Raw genomic sequence first — 19,445 nt, forward strand, 5'->3', positions numbered from 1 at the left:
CAAACTCCAAAAAAAAGAGAGAGAGAAAAAATTGATGATTCATATTTACTTAAAGTAAAACACACAAATAAGGGTGTTTTGAGTGATACATTTTTTTTTTTTGAGTCGGGTAAAAACAGATTTAACAATTATACAACTATATTCTCTATTAGTGGACTGCACGATTTGATTTGATGATTTAAAAAATTAATATAAAAATTTAATATGTATATTTTAAGGACGTATTCTATCATTTCTATTGTCAATATATATAAAACCCCTAAATGATAAGCACAGAAACAATTTATTACATAACATTTAAGAGTAAATACCAAACAAGCATTCATGATCATAAAAACTGACTGTATCATCTTGATACACTGCACATTTTACCTAAATCTAATCTAATATTGTTGTTATAACTCCCTTTATTAATCGGGGGAAAATGTAAAATATCTATAGTCCAGTTTGTCCGCCAAATCCAATACAAAAAACAAAACATAAAAGAAAAAAGCCCAGCCTGATTTTCTATTAGCTGGCTTTCTACGGAAAATAAAGTCTCAGTACCTCATAAAATAATTGTCCAATCAAATCTCCCTTGTTTAACCAGACTTAAGAGTTTGAAGGTAAAGGGCTGGCAGCAGTAGTTTCATTGGTGACTGCAGAGAGAATGTGGTTAAACATTTACGATGGCGTTTCTGAGCCTGGGCTGGAATGAGAACAGGGCTGAGAGAAAGAACGCCACTTCCAGCCTGTGTTTGTCCAGGCCAGGCTTCGGCTGTTTGCTCAGAGTTAAACGCTGCAGCCTGGTCACCAGATGTGGCCGTCTGCTCGGGTCGTCCGGCGGCCAGTCAATCAGATGACTTTTCGGACGCTGCCAGTGCCCACTTTCTTCCGTAACACCTCCACCAGCCGCTCCAACCTGAGAAAGGAAAATCAGAGCGAGGGAAGGCAGATATAAGTGACTGTGTAAATGAAAGAAGAGCAAGACAAACGCAGGCCAGCTCTTAGCGGTTTTCTCCTCACACAAGGCACTCTTGGAGGAACAGAAAGATGCAGAGAGTGGATGTAGACAGTTCTTAAAGTGGGTGAGACATCCATGCTGGTGTCAATGCCCAAATCCTCCAAATATCCGCCTGCCTTTACTCCAGTAAACAGAAGCCTGTGTGTGCTGCCATGTGATTGGTCGGGGTGAGTAAACCTGTGCTTATGAGGGTGATGATCCCGCAGACTCTGTGGAAATGGAGGGAGATCTAGACGGGTGAAGGGATTCTTCAGGAGCAAATGAATAATGGGGAATGAAAGCAGACCTGCTTCTCTCCATCCAAACAAATGCTGGTTCTGCTCCAAAAAATATACTCTTCAGAAACTTCAAATGATGTTAAACTATGCAATCAATAAATTAATAAATAAATATATAATAAAAGAAATAATATGACAAAATAGATCAAATCAGGCTTCTTAAATTATGTAACTACAATTGAAACTCACTTAAAGTTACATTACTCAAAAATATGAATATAAAATATAGCAAAGATTTTATAATATTCAATGTGAAATATTTGTTTAAATTGAATGATAATTTATATATAAATTGTGTGTATATACTCCACACAAAGTTGAGATTTGCTCATACATTTTATGTAAATTAAATGCATTATGTTTATTAATAAATAAAATAAAAATAATAACAAAACTCTCACTCCCGCTGTTTATATATAGTTGTGTGTGTGTGTGTGTGTGTAAAACATTCATCTTAAAACATACTGTATAATGCATTTTATTTAATGTATAAGCAAATCTCAAATTTGTTTGTGTTACAACTTCTCAAAGGTGACGACAAAAAAAATGATGAAAAGAAAACTATGCATAAATTTCAATAATCTATTTTAGACCATGCATAAAATAAATGACAAGATTTTTAACACTTTATGGTGTCTTTCAAGACTTTATCCATTAGCACAATGCTAGTTTGGTAAGATCCAAGTCTCTATAACATTCAGAGCCAATTTTTCAGTACTTACTCTGTGGTCTGAAAATCTGATTGGAAAGTTACGTTTTGATTAAATTCCTTACATAAAATAAATGCATGTATGACAAATGTAGAAGGTTGTAGATAGCTCAGGATTGTTAAATCCCAGCTTTTTCAAATAAAAAGAGCCGATAACATTGAGTTGAAGCGGTCTTACAACAACAAAGCAAGCACAGCTCTATATCAGATTCTTCATACCAATCCTGATAAGACGTGCTTAGCATAGCCAGTGCTTGTACTTATCCAGTGAGCATATGGGAGTGGTCTGACCCACGCATTGCTCCCCCTGAAGTTTCCACCTGTTTTCCCGAACAGGGAGATTGAAGAGCAGCCGCAGGACCATATGCATTTCTCAGAGGCGCTCTGTGGTCAAGAGAAATTCATCACTTTGGAGCAAAAAGGAGGGAAGAAGAGGGGGGTGGCATGGTTCAAAACAGCAGACTAATATTTATAAAAGGTCACTGTTGCTAAATGAACAGGCCACGCACATGAGCATATATACATATACAAGCAAACAGCCTTCATATCACACAAGCAATCCACTTCTACCCAAAACACACAAACATGCAGACAGACAGCACAAGGCTGTCTCTCCTCCATAAACATGCACGGAAACACCTTTCACCCTTGTGTGCAAATTTTTAGTGTTTTAAATATATTCATTAGCCTCGCGGTCATGTTTGCACAATTAACAGGTCTGCCTTTCCGTGGCAGGATCTCCAAGGTGTGCCTGCGGGCTGGGGAGGATTTGGTGAACACTGTTTGCAGAGGGTGGCCGTAAACCCAAACATACACGCCAGGGAAGAGGCGGCAAAAGCACAAATCCCGATTAAGAATTCACCGAGTCGCAAAACCAACAATTCCAGCTCAAATAACACAGAGTAAACAGCAGCCGTGCATAAATTCTAAACAACAGCACGTTTTATGTATGGAACGACAACATATCCGTGTTTCAATGCAAAAGAAGATCCTGTTTATAATCTATAATTATGCCACGACAATGTCTGACAAAAATGCTCGAATGAAATGCTATAAGATCATGCTGAAAACTCAGGCCTCTGTAGAGGGATTTTTAGTGGTACACAAGATGCAGAACGGCACAAAAGCGGCCTGTGACAGACAGAAGAGACTGAAACAGCATGATGGGACCGGTGTTATTGTAGTATTTTAGTACCAGTGTTATAATTTGTATTAGTATTATGATTTCGTTTTGATTTTTATCTTTTAAAATATTTTTATTATATAAATATTACAAAATATATTTTATTTATATATATAGCTTTTATTAAATTTTATGTTTTATTTTTTCATTTTTATTTTTGTGAAAGTTTTACCAAATTTGTTGTGCTTTTTTGTATATATATGTCTATAGTTTGTATGAACTGTTACTTCAGTTATTTTAGTACATCCAGTTAAACTATTTGACAAATGAGAAATGTTGACAAGGCAGCTGGCTGAAATAATAAAAAAAGTTTGTTTATAATTTATATGCATATTAAATAAACATTACAAATATTTATATATAGTTTTTATTAATATTCTGAATTAGTTTTCATTTTTTTCTATTTTCATTTATTAAAGTTTTTGTTTTCGTCATTTTTATTAGTTTTTTTATATTAATTCTATATAGTATTATTAATTTTATTTCAGTTGCAGTTTTAGTTATTTTAGTACATCAAGTTAAACTACATGAGAAATTGAGAAATGTTCGCTCTGCAACTAGCTGAAATAAAATAAGTAAATTTATAATAAATATAATCAAATTATAAAATAAAATAAATATTATTTTATTTCTTTTAAAGTGTATTTTATTTTAAGTAACAACTCTTTTCTATGGTTTTACTTTTAATAGAAATCCCTGTAGTTAGTAATAACCCTGGATGAAATGCACCAGACACAGCACATTTGTGGCCCATCAGGCCAATGAAAAGGTCCTTTGTGCGCTTCTTACAGCCAAATTTGATTCAGTAGGTCATTAGACATTCAGCTCAGCTCCTCCATCAATGGGCCTGGAGGAACGGCACTCAGGTGCTACATTCTGGGCCGGCGCTGGGCTTCCTCCTCCCTGGTTCGCCCCGCTGTGGGAGCCTGGAGGGCGATCGCATCACCCCTGCATTCTTCTCACCGCCATGTGACAAGGCCCACGTCAGAGTGGCTTCCCACAGGCCAGCCAGAGTCCGGTGAGTGCAGGGCATCCATCTGAATGTCAGCTAGCGGTCAGGTGTGACCGGCTCAGTTCTCCTACCACTTACTGCAGACGATCACAGTTGTACACACACACAGATGCTGATGCTCTATGGAACAAAATAGCTGTCACCTCGACCCTAACCATCTCTTCATGAGGGCTCACTGCAGGAAAAATATCTCTTTTCAAATTCTGTCACATTAACTCACCCCATAAACTTTTTCTGGAACACAGAAGCAGGACATTTGTTATTAATCTTAATAATTTACATAATTTTCCATATAACAGGTTATTCACTCTCAGAATTTTTTTTGCATAATTCATGTATTTAGAGGTAAAACAGCTCATCACTGTGGCAACTAAATCCAATGGACATTTTTGTATTTTATTTACCCCTAAAAGTTTCATACCAGTACCTTAAGGGTACATATATTACTACTCTGTGATACAAATAAGCACCGTTTAAGGGTAGATAAGGTGCAAAGTTGTCAACTAAAGAGTACTGTTCTGGTGATAAAATGCTGTGTATCTAAAGTTAAAAATTTTGCACATTTGTTCTGAGCAGTTTTTTTTAGTTAACTAAAACTAAAAACAAAACTACTTTAAATAAAATAAAATATTTAAAAACCTTTTTTACTTCAATTTGTTGCCATTTACTTTTAGTTTAACTTGATGTGCCAAAATATCTAAAACGGCCATTTGTAAATTTATATATTTATATATATAAAGGTCAATAACACAACAAAATTGCAAAAAAAAAAAAAAAAAAAAAAAAAACCAAAACAAACAAACAAACAAACAAAAATAAAAAATAAAGGAAATTTAAAAATAAAAACAAATTCAAAAAATACATTTATGTATAATGTTATCTCAATTATATACAAAACAACACTTCTATGAGTGTACAGTCATCACAGCTGTCAAATTAAGCACATTTAAATAAATGAATAAATAAAAATCAGTAAGCAACAGAAAAGTTGTCCATGTTACTTGGGTGCTTATTCCCTGAAAACAGTCATGGTCACTATGAACTACCCTTGTACCAAAACAGAACTCGTCATCATATATAAATGTTTCCTATACAAAGAGATTTGAAATTATGTGATGGTGTACAAATAATGACTTTGGGTGAAGCACTCCTTTAAATGCAAAGTTCACCCAAAAATGAACATTTTGCTATCATTTACTCACCCTCATGTCATTAAAGCAGTTTGACATTTTTTGTTCTGTGGAACACAAAAGATGTTTAGATTTTTTTCCCTTAATGAAAATCAGTGAGTTTCAACATTCTTTAAAATATCTTCTTTTGTGTTCCACAGAACAAAGAAAGTAATGAGTGTGAATAAATGATGTTCATTTTTGGGTGAACTATTCCTTTAAGAAATTATTTGGCACTAATTCAGGGCCTCAGGCAATAAATAACATGCTGACTCTCAGAATACAGGGAACTTGTTAACTTCCAGTAATACTACACATAGACTCTTCCAGTAGTCCTGTGCAGGGCTGAAATGAGCAGCTTGATTCTATGCTGCAGACAGTAATGACTCAAACTACTGAACCTTGCACTGTGGACGTCGCTCGGTCAGACCAGTGTACCCAAACAAGCTGCTCTGATACATATTTGCTGTCTGTGTGAGGACAGCAGAACAGGTCAAAGCAAAGTGCATTGTGGGATATGGAGTTTCATGTCATGCAGAAGAGGCTATGTGACTGAAACCCTTCAGAGCGGCATGTGTAAACAGAGCACTAAAGTTCTGTCATTGTGATGGGGTGGTGGGGGGTTCTCCCTGTGTTTTGAGCAACCCCTCAGCTCAGCATCTCCACCCCCTTTGGTTAATTCATCATGTAAATAGATCAGCAGGCCGGCCTGTGTTTGCTTTGCGTAGCGAGCCCCCAATGTGAGTGAGACAATAGGGAGAGAGAGGGAATTTCTACCAGGCAACCAGTTTACAAATGTACAGAACAGCTCAGGAGACCAAGGCTTGAGAGAATGAGAGAACACGCTTTAAGAATGTCCAACAAGTGTAAGAATATCTCCAAACAGGAATAAACAGGCTTCTTTAATGGAACACATAAGTGGGATTTATGTAGAATGTTCATGCTTTTTTTTAATGCAATAAATGAATAGAAAAATTACCAAAAAAAGTAGCCCAAATGAGTCACATGGATTTGAGATTATGGACTACTTTTGTAATGCTTTCATGGTACTTGACAGCATCTTTCCTCATTCATTGTCATGGAATGCAAATGAGCAGCATGAACATTCTGCATTACATCTCTTTTTCTGTTTCACAGAAGTCATACAAGTTTGAAACTAATGAAGGGTAAATGAGGACAAAACTGTCATTCTTGAGTGAATTAACTGTCCTAAGAACCCAAATCGAAATTAATATAAGAAGAAAAAAAAATCATCAGCCATAAGTTTTCAGTGCCACATGAGCCTTCAGAAATCTTTCACATATGCTGATTTGCAACTCCAGAACCATTTATTCACAAAGAGTGGACTGCAGCTGGAGTCAGTGCTTCAAGAACCACTATGCACAGACGTATGCAAGACATGGGTTTCAGCTGTAGCATTCCTCGTGTAAAGCCACTCGTGAACAATGGACAGCATCAGAAGCGTCTCGCTACTGAGTGGTCCAAAGTTATGTTCTCTGATGAAAGTAAACTTTGCATTTCCTTTGGAAATCAGTGATGTCAGTGAAGTCAGTGATGGTTTGCGGCGCCATGTCATCTGCTGGTGTTGGTCCAATTTTTATACTTTTTAGTTGGCCAAGATTTCTAAAAATCCTTTCTTTTTATTGGTCTTAAGTTATATTCTAATTTTCTGAGATATTGAATTTGTGATTTTCCTTAGTTGTCAGTTATAAACATCAAAATTAAAAGAAATAAACATTTGAAATATATCTGTGTGTAATGAATGAATATAATATACAAGTTTCACTTTTTTAATGAAATTAGTGAAATAAATCAACTTTTTCATGATATTCTAATTATATGACCAGCACCTATATATATATATATATATATATATATATATATATATATATATAGACTGGTAGTTTAACATGATTGTGGTATGTTAATTAAACTTTCCCATGTATAAACATACAGTGCATGTGTCTGTACTCACCTCTGCACTTTCTCATTGGCCTCCATCTCTCTCTCCTGGGTCAGACATAGTTGGGTCTGAGCGCTCTGAAATTCTGATGTCAGCTGCTGCAGACGGTGCAGCAGTGGCTGAATCTCGCTCTGGCTCTGGCTTGAGGTGGCAGGACTGTCCAGCCTGGTCATATCAGCCTGATGTTGCAACACACTGAAAACACAAAAACAGTTTTGATCCCTAAGTGTATTTAGTGTAAGAGTGATTCATGAATTGGCCATGTTCACTTGGCTGCTTATAAGAAGGGCTACCAAATCTTAAGTCAGTATTCAAAAAACATAACTACTACTTCTACTACTAGTCTTTGCTTCAATAAAATATAAAATGGCTAATATTATAATACTTTTAACCATCAGGAGTTTACCTCATTTAAACTCATTCAGCAAAATTCTGCATTTTTTCCCCTCTATTAAATATAAAATGTGAAATAAAGTGAAATATAATGTGAATAAGTGCAAAGAATATGCATGGGCCAAGTTTTGCATAAAAAAATAATTACAAGTACTTTAAAATCTAGATTTTATCAACAAAACCTATACTCTAAAAAGTGGTTAACTGCATTTGCTAACTATTAGAGCAATATCTACCTGACTTAACCCATAAAAATTAGCTTTATTTTGGTGAAAATTATCAGGTATTCAGGTTGATTCAGCAATATTGACTTGACCAGTTTTAGATGCTTAGGTTACCTTGTTTTCAGTCTGTTCTAACAAATGTAGTAGGCAACATAGTTTAAATGATTGCTTATGAATTAAAAAAATATTAACTATGAACTCTACTGAATTTGTAAGTGCATCTATTTCCAAGTAATATCAATTTCAATCCATATAAAAACTACACAACTACATATCTTTGTTATTCATCTCACACTTCAACAGATCCTTCGGAAAGACAATCATCAAAATTACAAGAAATTTATAACGGCTGACTGACGGAGTAGCATCAGGGCAGGCTCATGTTTCATAAACCAGGAGAAAAGCCAATGGTCAAATTTCTTACACAAACATGAAACTTGCCCCAGAAACAAGAGAGCATGCTTGCAGTTTACCTGGAGGTGGGAATCATAACTCTATATCAACAGACACATCTGATATTCAAACGGAATGCCAGTACAAGAAACAATATCTGGGGCTAATAATTCCTCAGAATGTCAGCGGAATACATTAGCGCTCTGACGGCACTGCATCCAAGTCGAGGTGAAATCAGACAGGTGTTTTTCAACAAGGCGTGAGATAACGAGGGTCAAGATAAAAACGAAAGGGTAGGGGCGACGATTAGAGATACATATCAGGTACTCGTCATAAATTGAAATGCTGCTAACTGTCACAAAAAAACAAATCAACTTCTTGAGAAGACAGACGTTTTAAACAACAAACATTTCTAATGAAAACATGATGCAGCTTTCCTGTGCAAAAAAACAAACAAAAAAAAACACCCAAAATGCTGAAGTGTTGCCAAGGCATTCCTTTATTTGATATGGCATTTACAGTTCAAGTAATTGCGCTCATAAAATACCCGTGCCAATGTGCAAAGATGGTTGTGTGCTTTCAGAGCTGCATGCAGCAGTCAAACAATTGCCTCTGTGATGAATAATAAAAAATGATAACCGGTAACTCCATTAATTTTAACATAATAGCGGGTGCAACCATTTGTAACTTGAAATTGCGAAGCTCCTGGTGTCATTAACTTTGAAAGCGACTTCAGTTATATTGTTCCTCTGTGCCATTATCATTATATTTGTGGCGTGAACTGTCCTTTTCTTTTAAATGTAGAAACTATCATTTTGAGGTTTCATTCTTGAAACGTTTCGTTTGCTCCCAATTATTTATTTAGAAACTCTCCATTATAGTGCTTTATTGCAAATTGGTATTTGTTATCATAATATTAGAATTTATTATCACAGTCATGAACAGAGTGGTTTATAGCGCAAACTAAGTTTGACAGGATCTAGTTATTTTTCTAGTTAATTACCTATAGCTGGTAATAAATCATTAAGTCTCACTAATTTAAAGAAATAGCTTTCTCTTTCTTGCAGAATAAGGTGGATAGACTTCCTTGGTTGCTGTGTGGTTACATACTGTACAACTAATAGATTTTATCACCCGTTTCATCGTCTGTCAAACAAAAAGTAATTTTGTCTCCCCTTAAAAAGCCGCAATATAACTTTCTATGATAAAAGGTGGTTAAAAAGCTGTCAACAAGCTGCAGAGGACTTATGTGCTTTAATACGACACAAAGAGCATGGAGATGTCAATGTCAGGCCTAAATAATGATAACACCTGCTCCCCTTTTTATTCAAGCAGAAACTAGATGAATGGCTGTAATAACACACACACAGGTACACAGTGCACACCTGCAACCACAGACGTACAGCAAACCTCAGCGCTATTAAGTGGGCAGTCATATTAGCCAGGGAAACAATGCATTTAGTACAATGCCACAATTAGCTGTCAATACAAAACGTCTGTCTGGCTCACATGCCTGCATGCGTCTTTAGTGACAGAGACATCAAGATTGATTGGCAGCAGCTTTTGTCTTATGTGCCTGTATGTTGTTGCCCTAAAGTCATATCACTCATTCAGTCTTGCTAATTAGTTCCAGGAAGGTTTCCATGTCAGGGTCTTTTCTTTTTTAAGGCAGGAGGTAATCAATTCTGATGCGATATTGATGGTAGAGAAAGTGATGTAAATTTGTGTGCTTTGTTTAATTAAATGCAAACATATTGGGAACAAAGGTCCAATGACAGTGACAAACAAGGGCAGAGAAGCATTGCCACACTATGGATTATCTTATCTAAGTCATCCCACCCCCTCTCAGACACAACTGGTCCATCCTGATCCCCGCTTTATGAGAATGATTATAGTAGGTTATATGATGTTCCTGTCCCGCTCAGAGGAATGGAGATGCCAGTAAGAGGGAGCTCCATAAACAGGTATATAAACACTACCTGCCTAGTACACAGTTCACAGTTTAAATAGAAGCTGTGATGGATGTGTCAAATTATAGGTGATTATACCAAACCCTTAAAAATAAAGGTTCACAAGGAACCTTTCAGTGAACTGTTCATAAATTTTTTTTTTTTTTTTAATTAGTGCAAAAAGTATTTAATAATCTGAGGAAAATTTTTCCACTATAAAGAACCTTTTGTGCAATGGAAAGATTGGATGGATGTTAAAGGTTCTTAATGGAACCACAGTGACAATTAAGAACCATTATTTTAAAGTGCACACATAAAAGAATAACATTTTCTGGAAAATTGACAGGCCATAATGAATGTATTTACTACAAACAGATTTTCACAAAACATTAATTGATGAACTGGAGTGGTGTGGATTATTATGATGTTTTTATCAGCTGTTTGGACTCTCATTCTGACGGCACCCATTCACTGCAGAGGATCCATATCTGAGCAAATGACGTAATGCTAAATTTCTCTAAATTTATTCTGATGAAGAAACAAATGCATATCAATCTTGGATGGCCTGTGGGAGAGTAAATATGAGCAAATTTTTATTTTCGGGTGAACTACTCCTTTAAGTATGAGCAACAGTAACAACGACAGTGAAACCCACTAATAAAAGAAATACTAATAGCGCCCCTTGTACATTTAAACATTCTATTCACTGCATTCAACCAAACATATGCTACTTGTTAAAACGGTGTTTGTTAGTCTAGTTATAAAGGTTGCCAGACAGCCGACCTGAGGACTCTGTTAAACTTTAACCAAAACTGTAAGATACCTGATCACAGGGGTGGGATCCCAACGAACCTGCCCTCTAACTCTACAGGCCAGTTAAACATTAACACCACCACAAAATGCTATCAGATGGGAAATGTAAAATAACCTTTTCATAGAGACCATTTATCTACAGGCAAAAAAAGTACATAGAGACCGCCGACAAAGCAGAGACAGACGTTCTACTGACAGGTGTCTATAGCAACCTGATGTGGAAATGAACTAACTACGGACCACGTCCCACTGCAAGCATTCCTTGCACCAATCACTCATGCTGACAGCTGCTGATAAAGGCCATGGCTGTTCCAATATGTCTCGTTCCCTCAATAGAACACAGAAATAAGAGAACACACCCAATGGTGAACACAAACACCAGAGTTGTGATCACTCGTTCATGAAAAAAAAAGAATTTCTTGTGCTGAGCCTGAGCAGGAACACTGCTGTGCATTTGGATAAAGCAGGCACTGCTTGCTGGGAGGGGTTCCATGCAATCTACAAAATGTATTTTGCTGCACAGAACGGCGAAGACGACTAATGCAACGGCTGCAGTTTGCTCTGTTTTGGGGATAAAGTCTGTTAATGCCACAGGCGATATAAATATCACATAAATTCAAAGTTTCCATCTAGCAATGTGGCATAACGACTGGTGTTATCAACATCCAAGGATTTCTGAGAATAAGTAATTTCAGCTCAGTCGGCGGGGGTTTGAACGAAAGGGGGAAAACACAAGAAAATGGCAATAAATGCCACTGATGATCAGTTCGCCGAGACATGAATGATTAGAAATCTTTACAGAGATCACACAACTTGCTACTGTGTTACCTCATATACAAAGTTAATAATAAACACAAATATCAAACACCAAAATGAGAGAGGGACTGTGCAAAATAGTGTGGTTCAAATCGGTTTATATATGCATGTACATATCACATTAAACTGATCAAATATTACAGTAAAGACATTTATAATGTTATAAAAGATTTATATTTAAAATAAATCATAAAAAAAATCTAGAAAAAATCTGATGAAATCTCAGCGTTGCCAAAAAACAAAAAAACAAATATATATATAAAAAGGGACATAGAATATACAGTTTGTACAGTATAAAAACCATTACGCCTATGGGATTTCCCCACTTTTCACAAAAACAAACGTGTGTTTGTGTGTGTGTTTTATTTTAGTTTATATATAGATATATACATTATAATATGCAATAAATATATAAAAAATAGAAAATCATATATATGATAAAATATTATAATAAACTATATAAATCATTTATATGCTAATTTTATTATATGATGTAATACATATTAGCGTTATCATATTAACAATAAAATTTCATGCTAATATTAATGCTAATCCATAGATGTTCGAGGTTTATAGATTTTTTTCAAACTTCAAATATTAGTGATATTATGAAATGTGTTGATGATTTATTTGATGAACATGTCAGGGCAGGTTTTCTTATGCTTACAGCTCAGTTAAGGACCATTCAGACCAGTGGGTCAGATTTAAAACTGGGCTCTTTGGCTTGTGGTGGAGTGCAAGAGTATTGGAAAGAGAGCTCATGTATATGTACGTTGTATCTGCTAATGACTATCGAGCTGCAAGTGTTGACAGGTCGAGCTGTTAGCATGTGTGATAACGAGCGATCACTGGGGAGTTGGGACCGGTGGTGTTAATACACGTCTATCCAGCGCTGCATCCTGGCTGACGCTCAAACAAAGCACCTTAAACTCACAGTCTGACCTCTCCTTCACCGGCCGGCCAATGATAACCCATTAAAACAACCCACCCCAAGTGAACAAAATTGCCTAAGTGTTTCTCTTTATCAGCAGGGAACGTGTGTACACTCCACTACTCGGAGCCAGTTCTATCAGAGGTTCATGCCGCAGACATTTTTTTCTACCACCTCATTCTCTCTCTCATCTGTTCGCTGCCCTTTCATGTGACACAGACTGTCTGTTATCCTAAAAGACACAATGGAGGTGGTCGGGCAATCCTGAGAGCAAACACACGCAGCCATACTCTGGCCTTTGTTGGGCCTGGAGGATTCTCCTTTTAAAGGTTCAGCGCTGTAGTCACATTGGCAGGGGCTGGGGACCAGCGCTGGACACCCGGACGATCATACAATGCAGATTGTCTGAGGAAATACAATGTGTTCCTCCTCCTCCTCCTGCTGGGACAGACAGAAAAGACTACAACAGAGAGAACTCTCTTCTCAGATTAAGTGAGTTGGTTAACACCCAAAGAGGTTTAGATGGTTTTTTGAAGATTAAAAAGTTCTTTAGAACATAAATAATTTCTTCAGATAAGTGTGTTATTTTCTTGAACAAGTCTTAATGGACCCTAAAAGAAGTCTGGTAGCACTTTAAAATATGGTTCATTTTATTAATTTATTAAGTTACTGGGTTAGATACTAGCAGTGAACAATACTTAATAAACAAGATTTGTTTACAAAAAATTATATTTTATTCAGCAAGGATGCATTATATTTATAAGTAGCAGTAAAAACCCTTATTACGTTAAATAAATTATAAATATAAATAAATTAAATCGAATTACAATAAATTATATTTCAAATAATTATTTCTTATATTTGAAACAATCGCTGTTCTTTCTATTTATTAAAGAATCCTTATTAAAAAACTAATCAAGGTTTCCACAGAAATATTAAGCAGCACAATTGTTTTCAATTTTTATAATAATCAGAAATGTTTCTAGAGCAGCAAATTTTTATTTTTATTTTTTAAGGATCATGTGACAATGAAAGGTTGGATTAATGAAACACAAACACGCAATCATGCACAACGAGATGCGGAAGAGATCTAATAAGATGTGATGAATACAAATGGAAAGTCCTTGATACACACGGATGTACGTCTCTGTGAAGCCGGATGAAGCTCACTTAACCAGCACGACCAGTTTATGAGCCAAATATATTCACTCCATATCATCTATCAAAGCAGCCCTCACTGACAGATAAACCCCAAGTAAAGCAAACAAGGCCTCTAGCTGGAAGACAGGAACCGGGGAGGGACGGTCTGCGGTAGTCCATCACGGCCACTGGGAACGCTTTGGTTTGGTTATTTAAGACCCTGACTATCATTTTGAATAAAACCTTAAATAAGCAGAGTTCAACTCGCAGGCCAAAACAATCAGATGTTAGGTGCTGAAACGTTTGCAGTTGGTGCCTCTGGAGGCTTTTTTGTGCTGAGAATCCCTGCATGGACAGACAGCATCTGCAGGAGACGTGGCTCCAGATCACAACTTCACATACGCTCCAGTCCTTTTGAGATCATGAGTTTGCAGTAATCTGATGACTCAATGCACTTAAGTCAATGATTTAGTTTTCTCTGGGCAAAGCAAACAAAACATATAGAAGCCAGTTTCAGTGTTCATAATCTGTTATAAAGCTGGGCGATGATGACTCTTTGAGCTTTCTGCTTTCTGCTTCAATCAGAAACAGTAATGAAATGAGTCACATGTAATGAGTGTCTTTTTTAATTATAAAAGTTTTGTGATAACCACCTCATTAACAACTATTCTACTGCTTCTGGCTGTCAAACACATGCCCACAAAGGAGCTAAACAAGAAAAAAAAAGTTTATACTGTTTAATAACATACATACACTCAAGGTTTAGAAAAAAGGTTTATAAAAGGACCATTTTGGGTTTCCCAAAGAACCTTTCTCCTAATTCCTGCATATAACACCAACACATTATCCATCACCTGAATTATTACAATTCTTCAGAACAACTTGCCCTGCTCCTTTGTTTATTTGCAAGTTCATTAAGGCATGTCACAGCAGGTTCATTCTCTGCCACAACTCAAACAAACTGTAAAATGTATTGAGTGAGTGGTTTAAGGTGTTACTGTGAAGTGTAAGGTGAGGTGGTTCACCTGCGTGAGGTTTGCAGCTCCTCTTTCAGAGTGTGACTGTGCAGCAGGGCTTTCTCTCGTTCTCTCTCAGCTTCCTGAAGCTCCTCCTCAAGCTGTAGAGATTGGAGAAATGCATGTCAGCTCATATCAAGCTCTGTTACAATACACTGTTCATGTATGGACAGAACTAAACTTTAGGAAACACAAAGAGTTGTAGTACATGAAGAGAACAGTTTAAATGAATACATAATATTGGTAATTTACTTTATTGTCTCTTAACTAAACTTACAAATAATTCCATGAGGAGAATTAGCGTACGGTCAATATGAGTTTACCAATAGCAAAAGAAAAAGAACAAATGCAAAGAAATAATACATAAATAAAAACTGATGAAATCAATACATAATAAATAATAATCTATTTTATTGTTTCCTAACTAAAGAACTAAAGGAAAGAAGAAAAAAAGTGCTCAAATTAATACATGCTATTATTAAGAGATACTCAACTACTCATCAAATCTGGCTATAACATGTCATATAGCCTATAACAAGTGCTCTCAGACATTTTCTCAGACAACGGATTTAAATCCACCTTGAAAGCATTTTGGAGAGCACTTAAACCTGGTCTTTTCCAGATCAGATAGCTATCCAATCAGAGAAAATGCATGAAGCGAGCAGGTGTAAATAGGACCTAAATAGTAGAATGTGGAGCTGACACAATGGGGAACTAGTCAAAATAAATAGACAAGCGGACATGATTTTTCACCAATGTGGGTGTAAAAAAAAAAAAAACTGAAATAAAATACAAACACTAAATAATATGATGCAAATCCATTCTAACAGCAAAAAATCGAACCAAATAAATTTACAATTTTGCATGCACTGTGCTTTCATCAGTATGTGATTGTGAAAAGCTCAATTTCACACATAATGCCTCTGAAGCGCCTGTTTCTCTTACTGTCACGAAGAGCAATCAAACATTAAATAACATCATTTCATATTTATTGGCTCATTTCATTGTTTTCTCTACTTCAGATCAGGCAGAACTTAACTTTTCTTTATCGCCAATGTCAGACAGATAACCATCTGAACTCCAACTGAACTTCATTCATTGGTTCGTGTGCACACAAGGAGAAACTCAGTCTAAGGTGGATCCAGTTTACTCTACTGTCACCTGCTCAGCAGCGGTGTGTCGTGAGACAGAGGGATCCCTGGGTCGGTGGGTGAGGGGAAGGCCAGGTAAACACCGTCCCCTACCTCTCAGTGCCTAAACCTGCGGCACAATAAAGCCCCTGCTAATGACCAGCCGTTGAAACAGATGTATTGATGGACTCATCCTATCAACAGCTGGGCGAGGAGACAGACACAATGCAGACTGTCTAAACAAACATGAAAACCTGTGCTATGTAAAAAGGCCTGCAATTTCCCCCCCGTGAGAGACAGAGAGAGGACAAAGACAGGGAAAGCTGAGAAGACAAATAGAGAAGAGGGGGGGTTAAAAGAGACATGTCCGTTTTTTGTTAAAGACACAGTTTCCCCAAAATTTTGTCATTTACTGACCTCCATGTTATTCCACACATGTGTGTCCAGAGGAACACTAAAGGACGCACTTTCAAGCTTCAAAAAAGACAAATAAGCACTTAAAGTTTGTGAGTGCTATATTCAAAATCTTCAGAAGTCATATGATATCTTTGAGTAGAATTGCAAATTAAATTTGAGAGTGGAAAAGAAAGATTTTAGGCAAATAATGTCTGTTCTTCATATAAAGAAAATCCTATTAATTAGAAAGCATGAGACATGTGAACTAGAATATGAAAAGTCTTTACAAAATATGTCCCAGAGTACTTTCAATATGAAATAATTTTCCGTTACGATTTTTTCCCCAGGTGTTTTACCCCATATTTTGAAAGACACATTGCATTGTGCAGTGTTTTAGAATTAGAATGATTATTAGAACTTTATAGTCATAGTTATCAATATAATAATCATCTTTGGTGTCAATTGGTTTTTAAATGTACTTTTTTTAGTGCTTTTTATCCCATTAGTGGAAATTTACAATAAAAATCACAGTATAAGTTTGTCAAGTCAAAAACAGCAGCTCAGATTCACATCAAAGTGTGTCCTTTTGCGTTCCTCATAATAAAGAAAGCCATACAGGTTTGGAATGACATGATGGTAAATAATGACAATGAGTATTTCTTTGTTGCACCATTCCTTCGAATGAATGCAAGACTTGGATTTATCATAAGAGCAGGAGATAAATTACTCTTTGGTAACCTTTTCTATACCGTAGGGTTTGTAGAATTGAGGTGTGTCATTGACAGGCTTGGAATTTCAACAGTTTTCGTCAGAAATATGTGAATGGTGTCCGTGCCTTATCTTCAGGGTGTATCATAAACTGTGATAAACCTTGAAAGCTTTCATCCTAAAGGATGCATTGTCTGCAAAACACATTCAGTATGACACCTGTTTGATATTGAGCAGTATCTTATTAAGATACCCTGAATGGGAGTTTCTTTTTCACTAAAATCAAGTGGAGCACAATAGCCAAAATCAGCAATGCTTCACAAAAATGTTACTTGCAGACATGCAACATGCCCAGCTAACAAATACAAGTATTTTAATAACGTTTTGCTAATGATCCCATTAAGTTATGAAAACATTATTTCTGAATGTTCTGTGAGCATTTAAAATGTCATGTTTTTGAGGTGTATTTTTCTTGGTTAGGTGAATGTAAGAAAAAAACATAAAGGGAATGTTCGACTGCATATCTGTGCAGACATTATGTGAATGTCACTTCTGAAACTACAAGCAGCAACATTTAAAAAACGTTAGATAAATTAAATAACAATCACTTAAAATGTTCCAGAATTTTTTTTCCAAGAATAAAGCAGAAGTAGTTTTTAACTAAATGTGTTCTAAGAATGTTTTGATAACGTTCCTATCAGGGGCGGAGCGGGGGGGTGGCTAATGGGGCTTAAGCCCCGAATGTTTTGTCAAAAGCCCCGAATCTTTTAGCTTTTTTAAAATAACTTCAACTTTGTTTCATTTCCTCTCAGTCTCTCAGACTGGAGCGGCAAAAAAAGAAACAAAAGCTCTATTACTGTGCGTTGTGGCGGACGGTAAAGCATCACGCATCACTTCGCTTGTTTGCCAACTGCTGATAAAAACTAACGAAGAAGAATATAAATCATCTTCTTCGTCGTTGTCATTAGGGGCTGGTGGGCTTTTTATTTCACCGCTGTCGTAGCGAGCTCACTGACTAACCGCCTGAAATTAACATTATGGACATAACAATTTTTTTAAAAGGAACTCGTAACAGCAAACCTCACCGGCCAGAGAGAGATTGAAAAGCAATATATCCCAATGTATCAAATGCTAAGTTATTTCAGGGCATGTTTTACAACTGTTCACGGCACATTAGTGGGATAAGAAGATAGATTAATTGAGAAATATAGCTGGAGAACAATTAAATACAAAATAGTTTGTAGGCTCTACTGGGTGAATATTTTTTTTTCTGAGTAACCATCATTTTCCCAGATAGTGTATAGATTTTTAGGCATTCTGTTATCTCAAACAGCCTGAGAAAAAATAGTGCATTTAGCTGACATAAATGGGGGAAAAAAATCTCCCCTGCGGAGTACACCCCTGCAGCCCCCTAGGTTTGGGCTAAGCCCCGAATGTTTACATCTTCTGGCTCCGCCCCTGGTTCCTATTAAGTTACAAAAACATTATTTTAAATGTTCTCTAAAAATTTTAAACATCCAGTTTTTTAAATGTTTAAAAAAATGTTAGACAAACTAAAATAACGAAAAATTAAAATGCTTCAGAAAAACATTACATGAATAAAGCATGTTTTTAAATGTGTTCAGAAGACGTTTTCTAACGCTCTCAATAAATCATGAAAACGTTATTTCTGAATATTTGCTGAACATTTAAGATGACCAGTTTTTTTTTTTTATGTTTTAAAACATTGTTTTTTCACTTAATGTGTATTTAGAGAAAACATTAAGAGAACCTTCCATTTTATAATTCTGCAAACATTATACTGTAGGAATATTGCCTCTGAATGTATTCTGAACCATCTGAAAATAGTAGGTAGCAACAGTTAAAAAATATTAGACGCACTAATAATTAAAATGTTTAAGAAAAAAACATTCCATTAACACTGCATAAATAGAGTTTTTGTGCTAACGTTTTGACAGTGTTATTCAAAATCAGATCAATGTTCAACTTTAAATCAATGTTCTATTACGGTTTCTGGAAGAATAATAGTTCATAACTTTGATAGAACCATTATACACCTCCGATGCAGCCTGTGATTAAAACCCTTCAACTGCAGGCTAAAGACACAAATGCAAACGCAATCTTTGCATGCTATAGATAAGTCTTTGTGCTTTCGTACCACAGTGAATGACTGTAACGGAAACAGGCCTATGACTCAAACGCCCGGTGCATTTAAATCC

The 19,445-nt window shown here is 36.1% G+C and overlaps 1 protein-coding gene across 2 annotated transcripts in view; it reads right to left on the bottom strand.

Moving 5' to 3' along the window:
• Positions 1–469: 469 nt before the first annotated feature.
• LOC113060672 (mirror-image polydactyly gene 1 protein-like) overlaps positions 470–19,445 on the bottom strand; it is a 66,335-nt gene continuing 47,359 nt past the window's right edge. For both annotated transcript variants that reach the window (XM_026229787.1, XM_026229786.1), the window contains 3 exons: positions 15,002–15,093; positions 7,330–7,512; positions 470–901 (listed from right to left, as the gene is read on the bottom strand). In XM_026229787.1, the coding sequence (XP_026085572.1) occupies positions 835–901; positions 7,330–7,512; positions 15,002–15,093 (342 nt within the window). In that variant the 3' untranslated portion in view covers positions 470–834. The remainder of the gene's footprint in view (positions 902–7,329; positions 7,513–15,001; positions 15,094–19,445) is intronic.

Source organism: Carassius auratus, chromosome 42, assembly GCF_003368295.1.
Source record: "Carassius auratus strain Wakin chromosome 42, ASM336829v1, whole genome shotgun sequence".
Classification (NCBI taxonomy): Eukaryota; Metazoa; Chordata; class Actinopteri; order Cypriniformes; family Cyprinidae; genus Carassius; species Carassius auratus.